Below are 16577 nucleotides of genomic sequence, written 5' to 3' on the forward strand. Positions count from 1 at the left end.
GCTTATCACATCACAAAACAATGTTGTGTGTCATTGTACTGTCTTTCTCAACCTCATTAACTGCCAGCAGCCATCTTTTAATCTAAGCCACATAAAACTAATATATGACAATCAGATGAGCTCAGTCTGTAAACAGATGTGCTGAGACACAGACAAAATATTTAAGGGGCTATATGTGTCACACTGGGAAAGAAATGATTAGTATCCAACAGCCAAATACTGATAACACTCTGTGGTGTGGTTCTGTGGGCTGAGTGTACTGAGTGTGCCAGCCATGTTGGCAGGGGGTAATGTATCGTTATTTTGCTAATTTTATTCTTGGAAGTATTTTCACTGGAATAAAAATAAATCAAAATGAATGCTAAAGATGGTGACAGCTGACGAATGAGTTCTTACAAAATTAATATGACCATAATGGTGCACTTGATCATTCACAGGCTAACACAAGACAACCATAGGGGTCTCTATAGCCTCTGTGATGAAAAGACCTGTGTGCAAGTGTGTGTGCGTGTGTGTGTGTGTGTGTGTGTGTGTGTGCTTCACAGACATGATATGACATGTTCTAGGCCAGTCAGTGTGTAGAAACCCAGAGCATAAATGGCACTGGGGGAATATGTGATAATTAAGAGAAAACTGTGCACAGAGGTTCACAGCAGGGTAATTGCCTCTCATGCATCTATTTCAGGACAACACACACACTCATAGAAAGCTATAGACAAGCAAGTTCAACACACCATGTACACACACACTCTCACACGCACTGGGTACCATGCTATAGGGGACTATGTTCTTTTTCTCAGCCCATACAGAATCAATAAGTCAGTATTAGACATGGCTCTGCCAGCATGTCTCCTCTGTGTGTGTGTGTGTGTGTGTGTGTGTGTGTGTCTGTGTCTTTTTAGCTTTTGTCAGCTCAGCCTGGCTTTGATCAAATGATGTGTGTGACCCTGGACCGACTAGAAGGTCTTGTCTCAAGACAAGAAGCATCACAACGAGTAATAGAGTGACTGTGGTCACAATTTTACAATATGTACTAATATGAATTCAGTAAAATACGTGGCTACACAGTGAGCTGTGTATTAATTGTTGTACTAGCTAACTTAACGTTATAACGTTAACAGCCACAGATGAACGTACTGTAACGTTGAGTAGTGTAGCTGCTATTGTACATTTCACAATTAAAGTTATTTTACTAACGTTACAGGATGTGCTTGAAAGGACAGACAATGTATCATATTTACTTACTTAAAAGGTCTGCTGCTTTGTATAAAATGTCTCATGTTAGCCCACCTAGCGTTTTGTAGTAGCTACGTATTTTGACGTTTGATGGTTGACGCTAACGGCTGGACAGATGCATTTTAATGTCACTAGGTTACCAACTAACCTAGCTAGCAAACGCTGCTAATGTTGGCTAGAAAACGTCTCAACCCCTTTTAATTGTGTTACTCTGCAGCACCAGTCGCTTTTTTGAGTGGTTAGTGAAGCACTAAGGTTACTACACTGTTATCTGTCTGTCATTGTCTGTACAGACGAGCTAAAAAAAAAAAAAAAAAAAAAATAACGGACTCTGGAAATCACTCACCTTCCTCGGCGGCGGCTGCATTTTGGAGTATTGACATGAATGGTATTTCCCTTGTGAAATGTATTGTAATTCCAAAAGGAAATCCAAATCAGTGTGGGACTAATATTTCTTTTGCTTCCTCAAACAAAAATCCTCCCCTCCAGACGACAGGGAGGCAAGACGGGAGTTAAATTTGTACTCCGGCGGCCATGATTGATGATAAATGGCCAGTTTATACAAAGCAGAAACTGAGGCTACGAGGAGAGACTGAACACACTTCTGTGTTGGTTGCTGCCACTACTGGATGACTAGTGTGTACTGTACTGTGTTGTGAAAGCAGGGGCAGCAGACAGGCGGAGAAGAAAAAGCAGAGGGAAGGTATGGTGGGGGGGGAGTGGGGGGGTTGGGGGTATTAACGGGGAACCCCTTCCGCAACTTCAGCTCGATGGCTCCTCAACGTGGCCATGAATGGGATAGCCCGTGTCTGATGAAAAACACCGGGAGCAGAGAGGCATCTTTTTTGTTCTGCCTTTTCGCCCGGCGTCAACATTAACATCGATTAGCGCTCATGCAAAGGTGTTTTAAACCAAATTAGGGGAACAAAAAGGATGCGAACTACAAAACGGGATCATTTATCCACTAGTTCAGCTGCTTCAGGAGAACAAGACAAGGCTGATACTGACAGGAGGCTGCGTCTCTCAGACCTGCATAGCAACAAGAAACCGCAGTCGATCAAGGAAAAATCGATCAAGACAATACATACTATATATATATATATATATATATATATATATATATATATATATATATATATATATATATATATATATATATATATATATACATTTTTTTAGAAGATATGGGGAAAAAATCCGACATATCACCAATTTTACACGCTTAAATTAATTATTTCAAAACACACATATATAGTAGACTGAATTACTAAAATTATATAAAATCACAGATATTAATCAAAATAAAGATTGATACCAAAAATAGTAAATTAATATTCAGAACGTTTATATTTAATATTTGTAATATTTTGTGGTGTTATTTCGTAGTGCCCACTTTTCAGGAAACTATGGGATATCAGGGAGTAGAAAGGGTAAAAGAGAGTTACTGGGTTCATTTTGAAGTGGGTGCTGAGTGAACTATTAAAGGAATGCATTACAACGGAGGGTGTCCGAAACCCTTATAATGAATGGGCACCCGCAGCAGCTGGTTTGATACACTGTCTACATGCGTATGTGCAGCATGCATGTGTAGGCCTATATTTGCAATTAATATTGCAAGTGAAACTCAAAATGTAAATACATACATTCATACATAATTGTGTCCCTGTCTTTCTCTGTGAAATTCACACCACTTCTGACCTCCATCTGCCTTCCGGAGTGGCCTGTGTGAAATGGAAATTGAAAAGATTTCCAGGTTAAGACATACTAGTAACTGATGGGGAGACATGCAACCTCTGTTATTGTTGCCCAGAAATACTTCTGCACTTCTACTCACATTGCTGATGCCATTAATGCCAAACTACAGCAGATTGTTACATGGTTGGCCAGATTTTGGGTAATAATGTCTGCTAAAATATAATGAGTGGAAATAACATAGGAGTCCCTGGAGGCATAAATTTTAGCAAAGTTTAAGAGAAGACTGGGAGGTCCTGTATTTTACTTCATGCCTCCCACACTACGTGCCATGGCCAAGGTTAAGGTTAAGGGCCTTGTAATCATTAATACGCACAGTTTCTGGGGCAGGTAAGACATTAAGTGCTCTTTCTCACCTTTCCTCTCAGTATAACACTCAAAGTGTTGCCCACAAAAATGCATCTCTCAACACCCACACACATATAACTTTCTGCCAGTGGCACTGAGGAAAATGGCTGATATTCATTGTTGGATCATATTGTTTTTGTTAGGATCCTGCCAGGATGCTTTTGGTTTAGGATTTTTCTTATGATTTTGCTTAGGAGCAGCTATATTACATTTGGGCATACCAAGGTAAGAAATTTTACCATAAAAACAGTGAAGTTCGTGTAGTAAAAGTACAAAATGCTGCATAGATGGTTTGCTTCGATTCACACTTCATAATATTTGCCTGAAATGGATATTGGTGTTTTAAAATTCACACTGTGACACACTATGGCTGTCAGGCTCACAGTATTTTCGTGGAGGCAGAAAAAATGTTCTAACAAAGGACCATATATTTATATTTTTGTTTGCATTGCAGGAGATTTTTAACATTCCTTGCATGCCAAATCACTGTGCCCATAGCTGTGTGTTGTTTGTATTAAGATCTGACCCTTCTAGAAAGCCTTTTTGCCTTTGTGGTGAAAAAAAATTAAAGAAATAATTATTTGTAATGAGAATTAGTTTGAATTCTCATTCCCTATTAAAAGCTAGGTTACCAAGAAGAAGAAAATCTAGTTGTTAACATTTATATAGGTCTTTTCTTATCATAGCAATGCTAGTAAAAATACAATGAATTCGTCTTAATAGGTCTTAAGAATTGTGTCTGTTTTCCTATTTTAAACTTTTAAAATAATGTTTGTCTGAGCTAGTATGCTAGACTGAAAAACTAAATATTTGAACAGTTAAAGGCTATGACTCTCTTGTCTCTGTCCGTCTCTAACATCTTTGATCTACATCAGAGCCTCAGGCCCAACTGCTTGTGCATTGCTTGCAGGCTACAGCTTGTCAGACAGGCACACACCTCAACAGGTTTTTCACCCACTCATGTACCTAAGTACACATTCAGCCTTAGACAACATACTTACATGCACATACCGAATCTACTCATAAGAATGAGGATACATTGCACAGGATGGTCAGCACAGGACAGTCTATAAAGGGCGATAGCGTTCATGCAGACTGCGAAATTGTGAGTAATTTCATACGTTTTAGAGGTTTGCCTCTAGCACAGATTACATTACTGCTGAATTGTTAGTAACACGGTGCACAGTTTGATATGGCATGCACACAGCAGGTTAGAGGAACTCGGGGGACTACAGAAGGGGCCGCTCTGTTTCTGGTCTGTTATCTATTAAATTCAACTTGCAGCTGTTTTGAAGAAAGAAAAGGAGACAGAGAGGGGGAAAGGGCTACCGAGACGCAATGTTTTTGACAAACAGAAAAACAATGTCAAAGAGAGGAGAAAAGAGATCGCCATAGGTTAACTCATCAGTGAACTGAGAAACAAGTAAGTTTGGCATCTGCTGTCTTGTTTGCTTCTGAAGTTGTGAAGATGTAATTTATGTGCTATTACATGACTGGTTTGAACTGGTCGCCAGATAAACAGGCAGAATTTTAAGAGGCCGAGACTAAAACTAAAAGAATGAAATAGGAGAAGAAAATGGCCAGCGAGTTAAACAGAAAGAAAAGCTTGAACAGGGTCTCAAAACAGGGTCTGGTTTGAGTTAAAAAGTTATTCCTCTGTCGCTCCCTCTCCCTCTCTCAGAGCCACGAGGTTCTGGAAAACTTTGACATGCAAAGCGCCAGAATGAGAGCTGTTATGCTCTGTGAGAACACAGCTGCACTAAATGTTTTGAAAAAGGTTGTTGCCACACAAGGCTGTTGGCTGTTGAATCTTCAGAAAAAGATTCAGACAACAAAGATGTGTTTATAGATTTTGAGTTTTTTCTCTTGGGGGAGGAGAAAGAAAAGGCACTGAGGTTCTAAAGACCCTGTTATATCTCATTAGGTAACCCTGCTGGACCGGGTGGGGGAACAGTATACCTTGTTAAACATACCTACTGACATACCATATAGTACACACCATGCATTACTCTACATCATAGCCATAAAACACGTGTCTCACACGCCTTTATTTGCATGCTTACTCACACACTGAGTCATTTATTCAGCCAGAATAGCATATGATTTAATACAGATGGCACTATTTAAGTGTCCTCTTCTCTTCTCTCAATCTCTCGATTTTTCTCTCATTTAGTCAACCTCCCATTCAGAATGAAAAAGGAGATTAAGAGAAATCAGCATTAAAATGATTCACTTTCTGTGGAATGTATAATGACTTTAAAATGGGACCCAAGCTATGTACTGGATTGCATAAAATTGATTGCAAAATCACAAGGGATTAGTCGATGATGCCTGAGAATGGCATGACATATACAGGACTGTACTGCTGAGACATGCCCAAGTGAATGACTTGTAAAGTTTATCTAGGTTGATATCACTTTCTCATGATCATACCCATTTCCTGTGTCTGTTATACTGTTACTTGGTAAAAGGCTTCTTCAAATGCTGCACATTATAATATATAGGGTGTATAGCGTGTTTAGTTTCATGATCTGTTCCTTTGTATTTATCTTTACCTCAGGTGTTCTTGAAACCAAGATGGCCAGCTTTGACAACAACAAGACCAACCCAACCAATGTCAGTGCCTTCTACTGTCAATTTAATGAAGATTTTAAATATATTCTGCTTCCTGTCAGCTATGCCCTGGTCTTTGTGATGGGTCTGGGGCTGAACGCCACAGCGCTGTTTGTGATTGTGTTCCGCACTAAGCGCTGGAATCCCTCCACGATCTACATGTTCAACCTGACGATGTGTGACACACTCTACATCCTCACTCTGCCCTTCCTCATCTATTACTATGCCGATGAGAATGACTGGCCCTTCAGTGAACCGTTCTGCAAGATTATACGCTTCCTGTTTTATTCCAACTTATATGGTATTGTTTTGTTATGGCACAGACACACACAATACAGCAAACAACAGAGTTTGATATGTTACAATTATCGTAATTAATATGTTATACCAACATGATACAATACGGTATGATACAGTATGATGTGATATGAAATATATAATTTAACATACACAATACACTATGAAATTATATAATACATCCAGTTATACTATGGTATGATAAGATAATAATATGAAGATATTATGATGCCATTCAGTATGATAAGATATGATGTAATATGTGTTGCAAGGTGACATGACACAACCCAGTATTTTACACTGCGATACGATATGAAACTATATGATACAACACAATATGATGCAATATAGTATAATGTGATATATTAAAATAACTATAATATGAAGCGAAATAATTAATTGATACACAATGTAATCAAAAATTATAAGTTCATCATTCTCAAACAGAGTCCAAGATTAAACACGTTTACAATTTATGATGCACAATACGATACAAAATGATGAAATATGGTGTAATATAATCTGATTTACAGTAACACAATGAGACATAAGTTGACAGCAAAACACAATATGTGACAATACATTATGATATAATACAATACAAATAATGCTATACTATGAAACATGTTACAATTTGATACAGAATATAATATAAAATCATATGATACATACACAGTGATAGTATGGTGTAATATCATACAGTAAAAAACAATACAATATGAAGACACAATAATGGAATAGAATACAATTGTATGATGTAAAATGACTTGAAACCATTCAAAGCAACACAAGTGACAGTGACATGACATGATACAATATACAATACATATAGTATATGAAACGTTACAATACAAAATTTTATGATATATACAGAAATAGAATCATGGGGCATCATAAAATACGAGGACATTCTGATGCAATATGATACAATAATTCATATTGCAATAAGATACACTGTGATACAATGAAGTATAATAATGTGCAATATGACAATTACATTATATTCATTTGGCCAACGCTTTTGATCAAAGCAACAAATTTAGTAATTGCATCATTCCCAAACAAACAACTAGCATGACAAAAAAATCACAGATATAGAATATAAATATACTATATATAAATATGAATATATAGACAATATAACACAAAATTAAACAAAATGGTGTAAAATGACCTGACTTTAAACACCGCAATAAGACACAAGGTGACATGACACAATCCAACATTTTTCAACATGATACAATATACCATATTACAGTATTAGGTGAATATACAAAAAAAAAATCATACTGATGTAAAAATATGAAATACTATGGATTAAATAGGATAGGGCCATGAGTCAACACAGGATGAAAAAAAAATGTATTCAGTTTCTCTCATTCACTTCATTCTGGTAGGGTCCATTCTGTTCCTGTCCTGTATCAGTCTGCATCGGTTTGTTGGCATCTGCTATCCAGTCCGCTCCCTCAGCTGGGTCAGTGCTCGCCGGGCCAGGCTGGTTTCTGTGGCAGTGTGGTCCTGTGTTTTACTCTGCCAGGCACCTGTTCTCTACTTCTCAAGAACGAAGTAACTGAAATTTGTGCAATTGTCTTCTTCTTTCTTCTTTATATTTGTTTGTTTCTTTCATTCATTCTGTCTTCTTTCTTAATATCCCTTTTCATTGTTTTGGAAGTTTTTCTAAATGTGTTAAACTGTGGACTATTGATTTTTTTGTGTAAGTACCTTATCTTAGCTGTCTTAATGGGACACACTTAACTGGACAACCAGCCGTCTAGCTAACAAAGTTACATTTTATCACTTCCCTTTCATCGCTCCTATCTCCTTCTCTGTGGCTCAATATCAAATAAAGCAGTAGTGCCATTTAATAATCCTAACCAAATGTCATTTGTTATCTCCTCACAAGGGATGTGGCCACAGAGAGGATTTGCTACGACACCACCAGCCCAGAGCACTTTGACGATTTCCTGGTATATAGCTCAATCGTGTCAGTGCTCATGTTTGCCCTTCCCTTCATGGTGGTGATGGTGTGCTATGGCCTCATGGTGAGGAAGCTTCTTGAGCCTGGCTGGGGGTCTGAAGGGGGCGCTGAGGGTGAGAGAGGACGACTGTCAGCCCACCGTTCCAAGCAGAAGTCAGTGAAGATGATCATCATCGTGCTGGCAACGTTCATGCTATGTTTCCTGCCTTTCCACCTCACCAGGAGTCTTTACTACTCTTTTAGATACCTAAGGCAGATCAATCCAGCACAGGTAAGGCTAAAATACATTTTTTAAATTATTAATGTGTTATAATGTCTTCAAAAGTCAGTTAATCAGATTTGTATATGTTCACTAGATCAGCTGTAGTTTGCTAGAGGCCTCCAGTGTGGCCTACAAGGTGACCCGTCCATTGGCCAGTGCCAACAGCTGTCTGGACCCCATCCTTTACTTCCTGGCTGGGCAGGAAGCCCGCAGTAACATCACCAAGTTCACCATCACCAAGAAAGCTAAAAGTGTGACCAAATCCTTGACAACAGAACTTTGAACCAATCCTTAAAACGATCTTGGTAAAAAGGCACAAGGTTGTGGGAGCATTAGTGCCAGTTGTGTCCAGCAGATGCAACATCTGCTTTAAGAGTTCACTTTTAAATGTTAAATGTTCGCCAGTTGTGTGTTTGGAAAGCACAAAACTTCTGAGGGTTGGAGTCTCTCTTTGAAGAAGCGAATGTGTTAATAAGTAAGACTTAAACCTTACATATTTCAGTGACAGCAGTTTGTAGTCTTTATTTAGAAATTTCCAGTGCAGTGTGACCAGAGTCACACTGCAAAATCTCCTGAAGGGCTGAGTTGTGTCAAGTACAGTCACTGCATTCAGATTTCCATCATTAACCAGTTCAAGTGCACATACAGGTTTGACCAGATGTAAGACTCACACTCAAACAAACCTTCAGTCATACACAGTGGCTAAATCATGTAGATTACTGACTTAAGGCATTTAAATGATTTCTACAAATCAAAAATATTTTGTTATGTTTGAAAAGCTAGAATGTATTGAAAGAAATAAACTACACAGTGCTCTACAGCTTCATCAGTGATTCAACTGGACAAGCGTCTGATGTTTGTATGTTTTTATTCTGACGATCTGATAGGAAGTTTTCATCAGCTCACCTTCCTCTGAATTTTATGTCTTGTTTAGGCTTGTTTTGAATGTCCTGGAGTTTGTGTGTGTGTCTGTGTGTCAAATTGTGTCCCAAAATGTGAAGGAAGTAAAAATGATGTTATAATAAATGTGCACATTCTGAAAATATAACAGTGATGATACTATTTTCATATACCATGCATGATTTTCTTAGTTTAAATGCCATAATCTGTGTCAAGAATTAGATTCATAAGGTATATTTCTTGCATGATGGCTGTCTGAATGAAAGAAAGCCTGACTATCATTCTTCAAGACACTTCCTTAAGAAAGCAGGTGTAATGTAGCTTTTGTTTATCTTTATTCTGTTTGTCAGGCTGGATTAACCTGTTAGCATGCTCCCGGGCAAAAGATTGTTATTGACTCCACAGTCATTCTAGTATCTTTTTGTCTTCTTGGTACGATCTGCAGCTTTACTGTTTTGGCTCACGTTTACTGTTCACTCATCACTGTCATTCCACACACAGCAGGTAGCTGTTTTCAGCATGCGGAGTTCCCCAAGGCTCCTTTCTGGGGCCTCTTCTGTTCAACATCTGCATGCTCCCACTGGCTCAGATTATGGAAAACAACAACATATATCACCATAATTATGCAGATGAAGTGCAGTAAGTGCATTGAACAAATCAATGATTGGATATACCAGAATTTCCTTCAATTAAACAAAGACCAAACCAAGGAAGAATGATTAAAAGTCAGTGCTCAGCTTCAATCAGTAAAGTTAAAAACCACAAACCAAGCCAGATATCTTGGTGTAGTCATCGAATCAGACCCTGATTTCACATCATCACATCACTCCAGTTCTCAGATCTTTACGCTGGCTTCCTGTCTGTCAAAGTATTGATTTTAAAATATTACTATTGGTTTATAAAGCACTGAATAGTTTAGGGCCAAAATACATTTCTGATCTGCTGCTACGTTATAAACCACCCAAACCTCTCAGGTCGTCTGGGACAGGTCTGCTTTCTGTTCCCAGAGTCAAAACTAAACATGGAGAAGCAGCTTTCAGTTTTTATGCACCACATATCTGGAACAAACTCCAAGAAAACTGCAGGTCTGCTGTAACTCTGAGTTCTTTTAAATCTAGGCTGAAGACTTTTCTGTTTGCAGCTGCCTTTTATTAAATTAAATAATTATTCATTTCTTACACTGCACTGTAACTTTTAGTCTTGTATTTTATACCTGTTTCATTCTATTTTAGCTTGTTTTTGTTTTCTATTCTCTTGGCTTTTTAATGACTGTTTTTAATTGTATTTAAGTGTCCTTTTATTGTGTATTTCTTTTGCACTCTGTCTCGATGCTTTTAATGTTTTATCTAAAGCACCTTGAAATGCCTTGTTTCTGACATGTGCTATATAAATAAACTTGCCTTGTCTTGCCTTTCCTTCAGCAAAAAAGCTTTTTAAAAAAAACCCACTGTGTGTATGCTACCTTCCCAGCACCTAACAGACAAAGTTAGCAACTAGCAAGTGATTAAAGTGGAATATTGGTTAAAGTGAATATTGGACACAAACATGACTCCAAATGAATGCTAATGTTGCTCCATATTTGCTGGATGTGTAAAATAAGCAACTGTTTGCTAAAACGTTCCTCATATCAGCTTCAGTGTTGTGTTTACAGCTTGTTTCTGCTGCAAACAGGTGACCAAAAAATCAGTTAATGCATGTTAAAGGTAATTTGATTATTTAGGGAATATGAAACATGTGAATATAATATAAATTAAAATGATTATGTTCTCAAACCACTATTTTGACACAAAGCCCCTCTACAACACACTGCCACAAGATTAGGTAATAAAGCAGAACCCACCTTATTTATTAGTGAATTGAAATTTGCAGTGAAATAAGCCTTTTGGGGAGCATGAAGGACTGGGGCCTTGAAGCAGTTGTCCATATTGCGTGGTTGGTGATCCAGCCTTGCTACAAGTCTGGAACAGTACAACTTCTGCTGAGGTTATTTGAAATCAGAATAGTTAGAGGTCACATAAGTTTATTAAGTTTGGCCAGTTTTAACTGTCATTTGTGGGGAGTATAACCCTAGTTGGAGTGTAGCTGAGCATAGGTTGGTCAAGTGTTGCGGTCATATGGTGAGACATAGACACTCATCTCATTGGTATTGGCTACATTTGATTTAAATCACCACTAGAGGGTGATACTGCCTAACTAACAAAGCTGCTGCTGACAAGACTTAATAAGATGAGACTAAATTTTTAACTTTTATAGTTCACCAGTTATGCATATCCATAAATCATTCACAGACAATAATAACACTAAAATGCCACATTACTAAAACAAAACCCTACCATGTTACCAGCAAGAACAGCAAACAACACAGGATTTAAAATACAACTCTTCTTTATTTCAAGAGTAAAAACATCATACAGAAAAATGTAATATTATAAATGCAATCTACAAAGTTGATGAGATGAATGTTCTTTCTTTGTCCTTCTTTTCTACCAGCAACACCTCAGCTTGAAAACAATAATAATCCTAATCATAGCAATAAAAACAGATCAAAAGAAAACATATAACTGCTTCAACCAATAAATATCCCATCCTCTAGACATGTTGTCATATTCCTTGTAACTAACATAATAAGAAATATGAAAATGACTAGCTAAAAACCTCTATGATTATAGTACACTCTTTAAAACCCATGAGGATGTAAACTAAAGCCAAGTGAGCTGCATGACTTTGAGGCATCTCGACCACTAATCCTCTGCAGCCACTGGATGGTTTATTTAATTAAACTGTGAAAACAGTGTGTGTGTGTGTGTGTGTGTGTGTGTGTGTGTGTGTGTCTGTGGAACTTCAGGTTTTTTAAGTTTATGATTTGAATGTGAAAATTGATTGATGGATTAGAGATGTCACACAGTGCTGCAGTGCAATTGTCTTTACCTTTAGTGGAGATCTAATATATCACCTCATACATCCAGTGCGCTCAAATTATAAAAGCCAGGTATCTGTTTCTCTATACCCACCCATATTTACATATGTACATTTATTTACAGGTTTTTTTTCTACAAAAGTGAAATCTACCTATCTACTTTCTCACCCCAGGACCCATATAACTGCCATTGGGATGCAGTGTCATTAAAAAAATGCTGTGATATGGAGCCCCCTCTAAGAACGAATTTTGGTCCCAGATCACCTACTTGGATCTAGAGCTTAAAAGTTACAAATGTAATTAATGCTGACTGTGGGCAGGCGTACATTACTGAGTTCATATTTCTCAAACTGTCAAAATAAGTTCAAGTGAACTCAGTGAGCTACCTTTATTAAGACTACATTCAACATTTTTAAAGGTCTAAAACCTCAACTCACTTACGTGAGCAGAAGCAACAGAAATCATCAAAATCACTAAACTTCTAAAAAAATAGATTTGAAACATCAAAATTATATTGAACATTTTTCCTTAATAAGTAATACTTATTGTAGTGCTACTGTAGTCTTTAACCCAGTGTCACGTGACAGTCATACTATGGATCATGTGGCACTGTGTTGCAGACTACCTCGCTTAGAAGAAGAATGTATTCCCCTTTTTTTTTAAAAGTACACACTTATAAGTATGAGTCTCACTTCTGTTTGAGTTGTGTTTTTTCTCAGTAATGTATTCCACAGTTTTTTTCCCTCAGTTTTATTTGTCCTCTTCACTGCATGCAGGGAAGACTAAGCGTGTATTTTTTATATCATGAGTGAGTGCATGCAGATGTGTGTGTCGTACCCCGTGTCTATTTTTGTAGGAAGCACAAATACAGGGGCTGAGAGTGCATTTGTGTATCATCCAAACTTCTTTCCTTTGTTTTATCCCTCTCATCCTTCCCTCTAGTGTCGGATATTGATAATTAATCCAAAGTTATACTAGAAACTTCTCCATACTTTCCGAGTGTGTATCCAACAGGCTTTTTAGAACAGTTTGTCTTTGGATTGGGACAGTGGAGCCAATCTGTACCAGCTATTAATTTAGTGGCTCCTTCTGCAAAGTACAATAATTATTAATGTAATGATAAATACAGTTATCTTCCTCTTATCGCATAACTGGAAACAACTTCTTCCAGCAGGAGGTGGTTCTTGTAATTTCTTGGTGTCAGTTGTCTATAAACACCCTCCATGCCGGCTGTCAAGTCGTCAGTGGATGATGAGGTCATCTTCAGCGAGGTAGTGTTATCGTAGAGCATCTCTCTGTCTCTTCACCTGAAAGAGAGAGTAACTATGTGAGTGTGACAACATGAAGGACAGAACAGAAGAAAGAGTGAAGCAAATACACCATATTTCCAAGTTATTATGATCAGGGACTGTGAAAGTAATCAAATTTAAGCTATTTAATAGCATACTGTTCTCATTATTCCTCATTTGGGCTCATTTTGAAGCATAACTGTCCACTCAAGAGGTTTTTTCAGTGTAGGAAATGATGAAATGGACAGTTCATTTTGACAATAGACAGGACCACATGACCCCTGCAATAAGGCTGACTCAGCTGCATGTTCATGTCTAGTCAATTGGAAACAGAAGTGGCTCATTTCCCCAAATCATTTTACAGAATCCTCCTCTGCTGAACTGATCATATTATGTATAATTTCCTTTCCCACCGAAACAGACTATATAATTCAGTGTTGGCTAGAAGAATGTGAGTTGACAGTCTCTTTGTGTCAGCCACTTCACAGCACTTATGCTGTTATAAACATCAGCAATGTGCAGTGAGGAAGACAGAGAGAAAAACAGGGAATGAGTCAGGCGGCTAGAGAGAGACTGAGAGAGAGGGATAGTAGGAAGTGGTAGTAAGACAGAGAGGAAGAAGTGTGTAACTGTCTGAGGTCATACCTCCTGATGCCTGATGATGAAGAGGAAGAGAAGGGCTTTCCACCAAAGAGGGAATTACGCTGCTCCTGGGATGATGTCTTGGTTTCCACAGCGATGGGCTTCTGCTCGGGGATCTGAGCGACTTGAAATCTGTTGAGCAAGAGATATGATCACTGATACATTTAGGTAATATGGTAATCATTATATCAGCTTTTCTGCTACACTCTGAGAATTACTTGAAATCAGGTAATTGTATTGTAGAGCTGTACTTGCTACATTAAAAACCCCCTACAGTCTACAGATGGTTCTATCCTTTCTATAACCTAACTGGACAGTGATAAAATAATGTGGAAAAGCATTTAGTGTGAGCTTTTTACATGGAAAATATCTCATCAAATGTTTTTTTGTTTTTATTTTTTTTCTTAGCAATATCGCTTATGACTTTTTACTGTGAGTGTGTCAGTGGTCAGATCTTTAAATAAGTACTGTGGTGCTGTAGTAAAAGTCTTGCATTCAAAATTTTCTGTAGGTAAAAGTACAGAAGTGATGTCAGAAAAATGTATTTAAAGTATAAAAAAGTATAAATATTCATAATACAGAATGGCCCCATCCAAAATTACATTATTATATATCATATTATATATAAAATGACTTGTAAGCAGCACGTCATTGCTAAATCTGACCGAAGAAGGCTAATTTTGAATAATTTTTACATTGCTGGGTAATTTAATCTGTGACAGTGCATCATATTTCATAAAATGATCATATGGTTTGTATGTATAATCTTAATCTGCAGAGTAACAACTATCTATATTGCAGCTCTCAAATAAATGTGGTTGGGTAAAAAGTGCAATATTTGCCTCTGAAATGTAGTGAAGTAGAGTAAAAAAAAAAAGTAGAAGAAAATGGAAAAACTCAAGTAAACTACAAGTACCTCAAAACTGTACTTGAGTAAATGTATTTAGTTACATTGCATCACTTGAGTGTATTTAGTTGAGCTACTCATAACTAATCTAATTAATTTACACCAGTGATTTTACCTCTGTCTAAAAAGACACAATATAGACGAGTCTCACCTCCCCACAGAAAGCACTGTCAGCTCTCCCTCCTTCTTCTCCTTCACTTCGCTCCCCTCCACTTTTTCCTGTACAGTATTTGGCACAACAGCTTGCGTACGGTGCATGTCGACAAACATTGCTTCCAGCAGGGGGCTCTTCTGCTGGTCCAGGGAGGGCAGGATGAGGCTCTGCGGGGGCTTCAGGGGATCTTTTAAGGAATCCAGAGGTGGTATGAGGACAGGGGGCCATTTTCTCTGGGCGCAGCGGGAGCACCGGTAGCCATGTTTGGGGGCCAAGCCAGAGAGGCCGGAGATGGTGTGTAGGTGGGACTGATGGGGACAGAGCCTAGGGAGGGAGCGGAACGTGGACAGAGGAGACAGTATCGGGAACCTGGGAGGGAGAGCAGGAGATCAGTTAAACATTTGATATTTTTTAGTCATAGATATATTCAGTTTAGTCAACACATGTGGTGGATTTCCCCTCAAATTTAAAACTAGTTTAAAAACTATATCTTCCTAATTCCTCTAACTACTTTGATTCTACTCTAAAATGATTTATTAAACCTAAATAATTAAAATAACTAAAAGCCAATTGTGCAGTTTAATGTCTCAGTAAGAGAATAAAAGAATAGAGGAGCAAGCTATCACCAAAAGTATGTCAATTATTTCATAAACGTTTTTGCCATCTTAGTGCAAGTTCGGCAATTTGTCTGTGTTGCTAAGCAACAGACCATAGTGCCAGAAGGATAAGTGAATCCCTTAAGGTTCAGAAAAGCTCACAAACATTGTCCTTAAATCTGCCTTAATTCAGTTTGAATGTATAAATGGAAAACAAAAGGAAAATTCAAATGTAGAGTTTTTAATCTCTTAATGTTCCAGCCACGTTAGGCTGCCCACATCAGCCCAGTGTTCTGTAGCTTTTTGGCTCTGCTTTGTTCTATTGTGCAGAGAGAGGCAGACAGAGAGAGAGAGATGAATGCTGCTGTGTGTGCCTGTGTTATACCAACTTGTGGGTGACCTGCAGTGACCCAAGATAGTGTCAGAATGTGCTCGAATCTAAAGCTCACATGTTGCACAGCCCATTGAGCAGCAGCACATTGCCAGAGGCCCCTGAGACCTCTCGCTATTGTAGATGTGGCACACATACTGAAGTGAACTAGATCCCATTACCACCGTATATAATACTGTGAGATAAGATGAACTTTAGTGATTCCGTAGAAGAAGCTGGGTCAGTGCAGCAGTAAAGAATGAAGGGCTGATTGGAGAATACAGAATAAAGATAGTCAGATAGAAAATGATAGTCA

General features: G+C 38.0%; 3 protein-coding genes across 10 annotated transcripts in view; 1 reads left to right on the top strand and 2 right to left on the bottom strand.

Moving 5' to 3' along the window:
• The window catches only part of LOC122983853 (F-BAR and double SH3 domains protein 2-like), a 77527-nt gene extending 75575 nt beyond the window's left edge, over window positions 1-1952 (bottom strand). For 2 of the 5 annotated variants that reach the window (XM_044354019.1, XM_044354015.1), the window contains exon 1: window positions 1583-1951. In XM_044354019.1, coding sequence (XP_044209954.1) covers window positions 1583-1603 — 21 coding nt within the window. In that variant the 5' untranslated portion in view covers window positions 1604-1951. Of the gene's footprint in view, window positions 1-1245; window positions 1371-1582 lie in introns of those variants that run through there. The other 3 variants (XM_044354014.1, XM_044354018.1, XM_044354017.1) reach the window with 3 other exon arrangements.
• Window positions 1953-3360: 1408 nt separating this feature from the next.
• LOC122983400 (P2Y purinoceptor 2-like) lies at window positions 3361-10140 on the top strand. Of its 2 annotated transcripts, none has more exons than XM_044353121.1 (5): window positions 3361-3561; window positions 5897-6250; window positions 7644-7812; window positions 8150-8495; window positions 8581-10140. In XM_044353121.1, the coding sequence occupies exons 2-5, from the start codon at window positions 5914-5916 to the stop codon at window positions 8767-8769; spliced, it is 1041 nt and encodes a 346-aa protein (XP_044209056.1). In that variant the 5' UTR covers window positions 3361-3561; window positions 5897-5913; the 3' UTR covers window positions 8770-10140. The 2 variants fall into 2 exon arrangements, with proteins under 2 accessions (XP_044209056.1, XP_044209057.1); XM_044353122.1 differs by lacking the exon at window positions 3361-3561 and adding an exon at window positions 4612-4759.
• Window positions 10141-11753: 1613 nt separating this feature from the next.
• The window catches only part of relt (RELT TNF receptor), a 30520-nt gene continuing 25696 nt past the window's right edge, over window positions 11754-16577 (bottom strand). For all 3 annotated transcript variants that reach the window (XM_044354676.1, XM_044354677.1, XM_044354678.1), the window contains 3 exons: window positions 15293-15664; window positions 14238-14366; window positions 11754-13610 (listed from right to left, as the gene is read on the bottom strand). In XM_044354676.1, coding sequence (XP_044210611.1) covers window positions 13607-13610; window positions 14238-14366; window positions 15293-15664 — 505 coding nt within the window. In that variant the 3' untranslated portion in view covers window positions 11754-13606. The remainder of the gene's footprint in view (window positions 13611-14237; window positions 14367-15292; window positions 15665-16577) is intronic.

The sequence above is a fragment of the Thunnus albacares genome, chromosome 6 (genome assembly GCF_914725855.1).
Source record: "Thunnus albacares chromosome 6, fThuAlb1.1, whole genome shotgun sequence".
NCBI classification, from domain to species: domain Eukaryota; kingdom Metazoa; phylum Chordata; class Actinopteri; order Scombriformes; family Scombridae; genus Thunnus; species Thunnus albacares.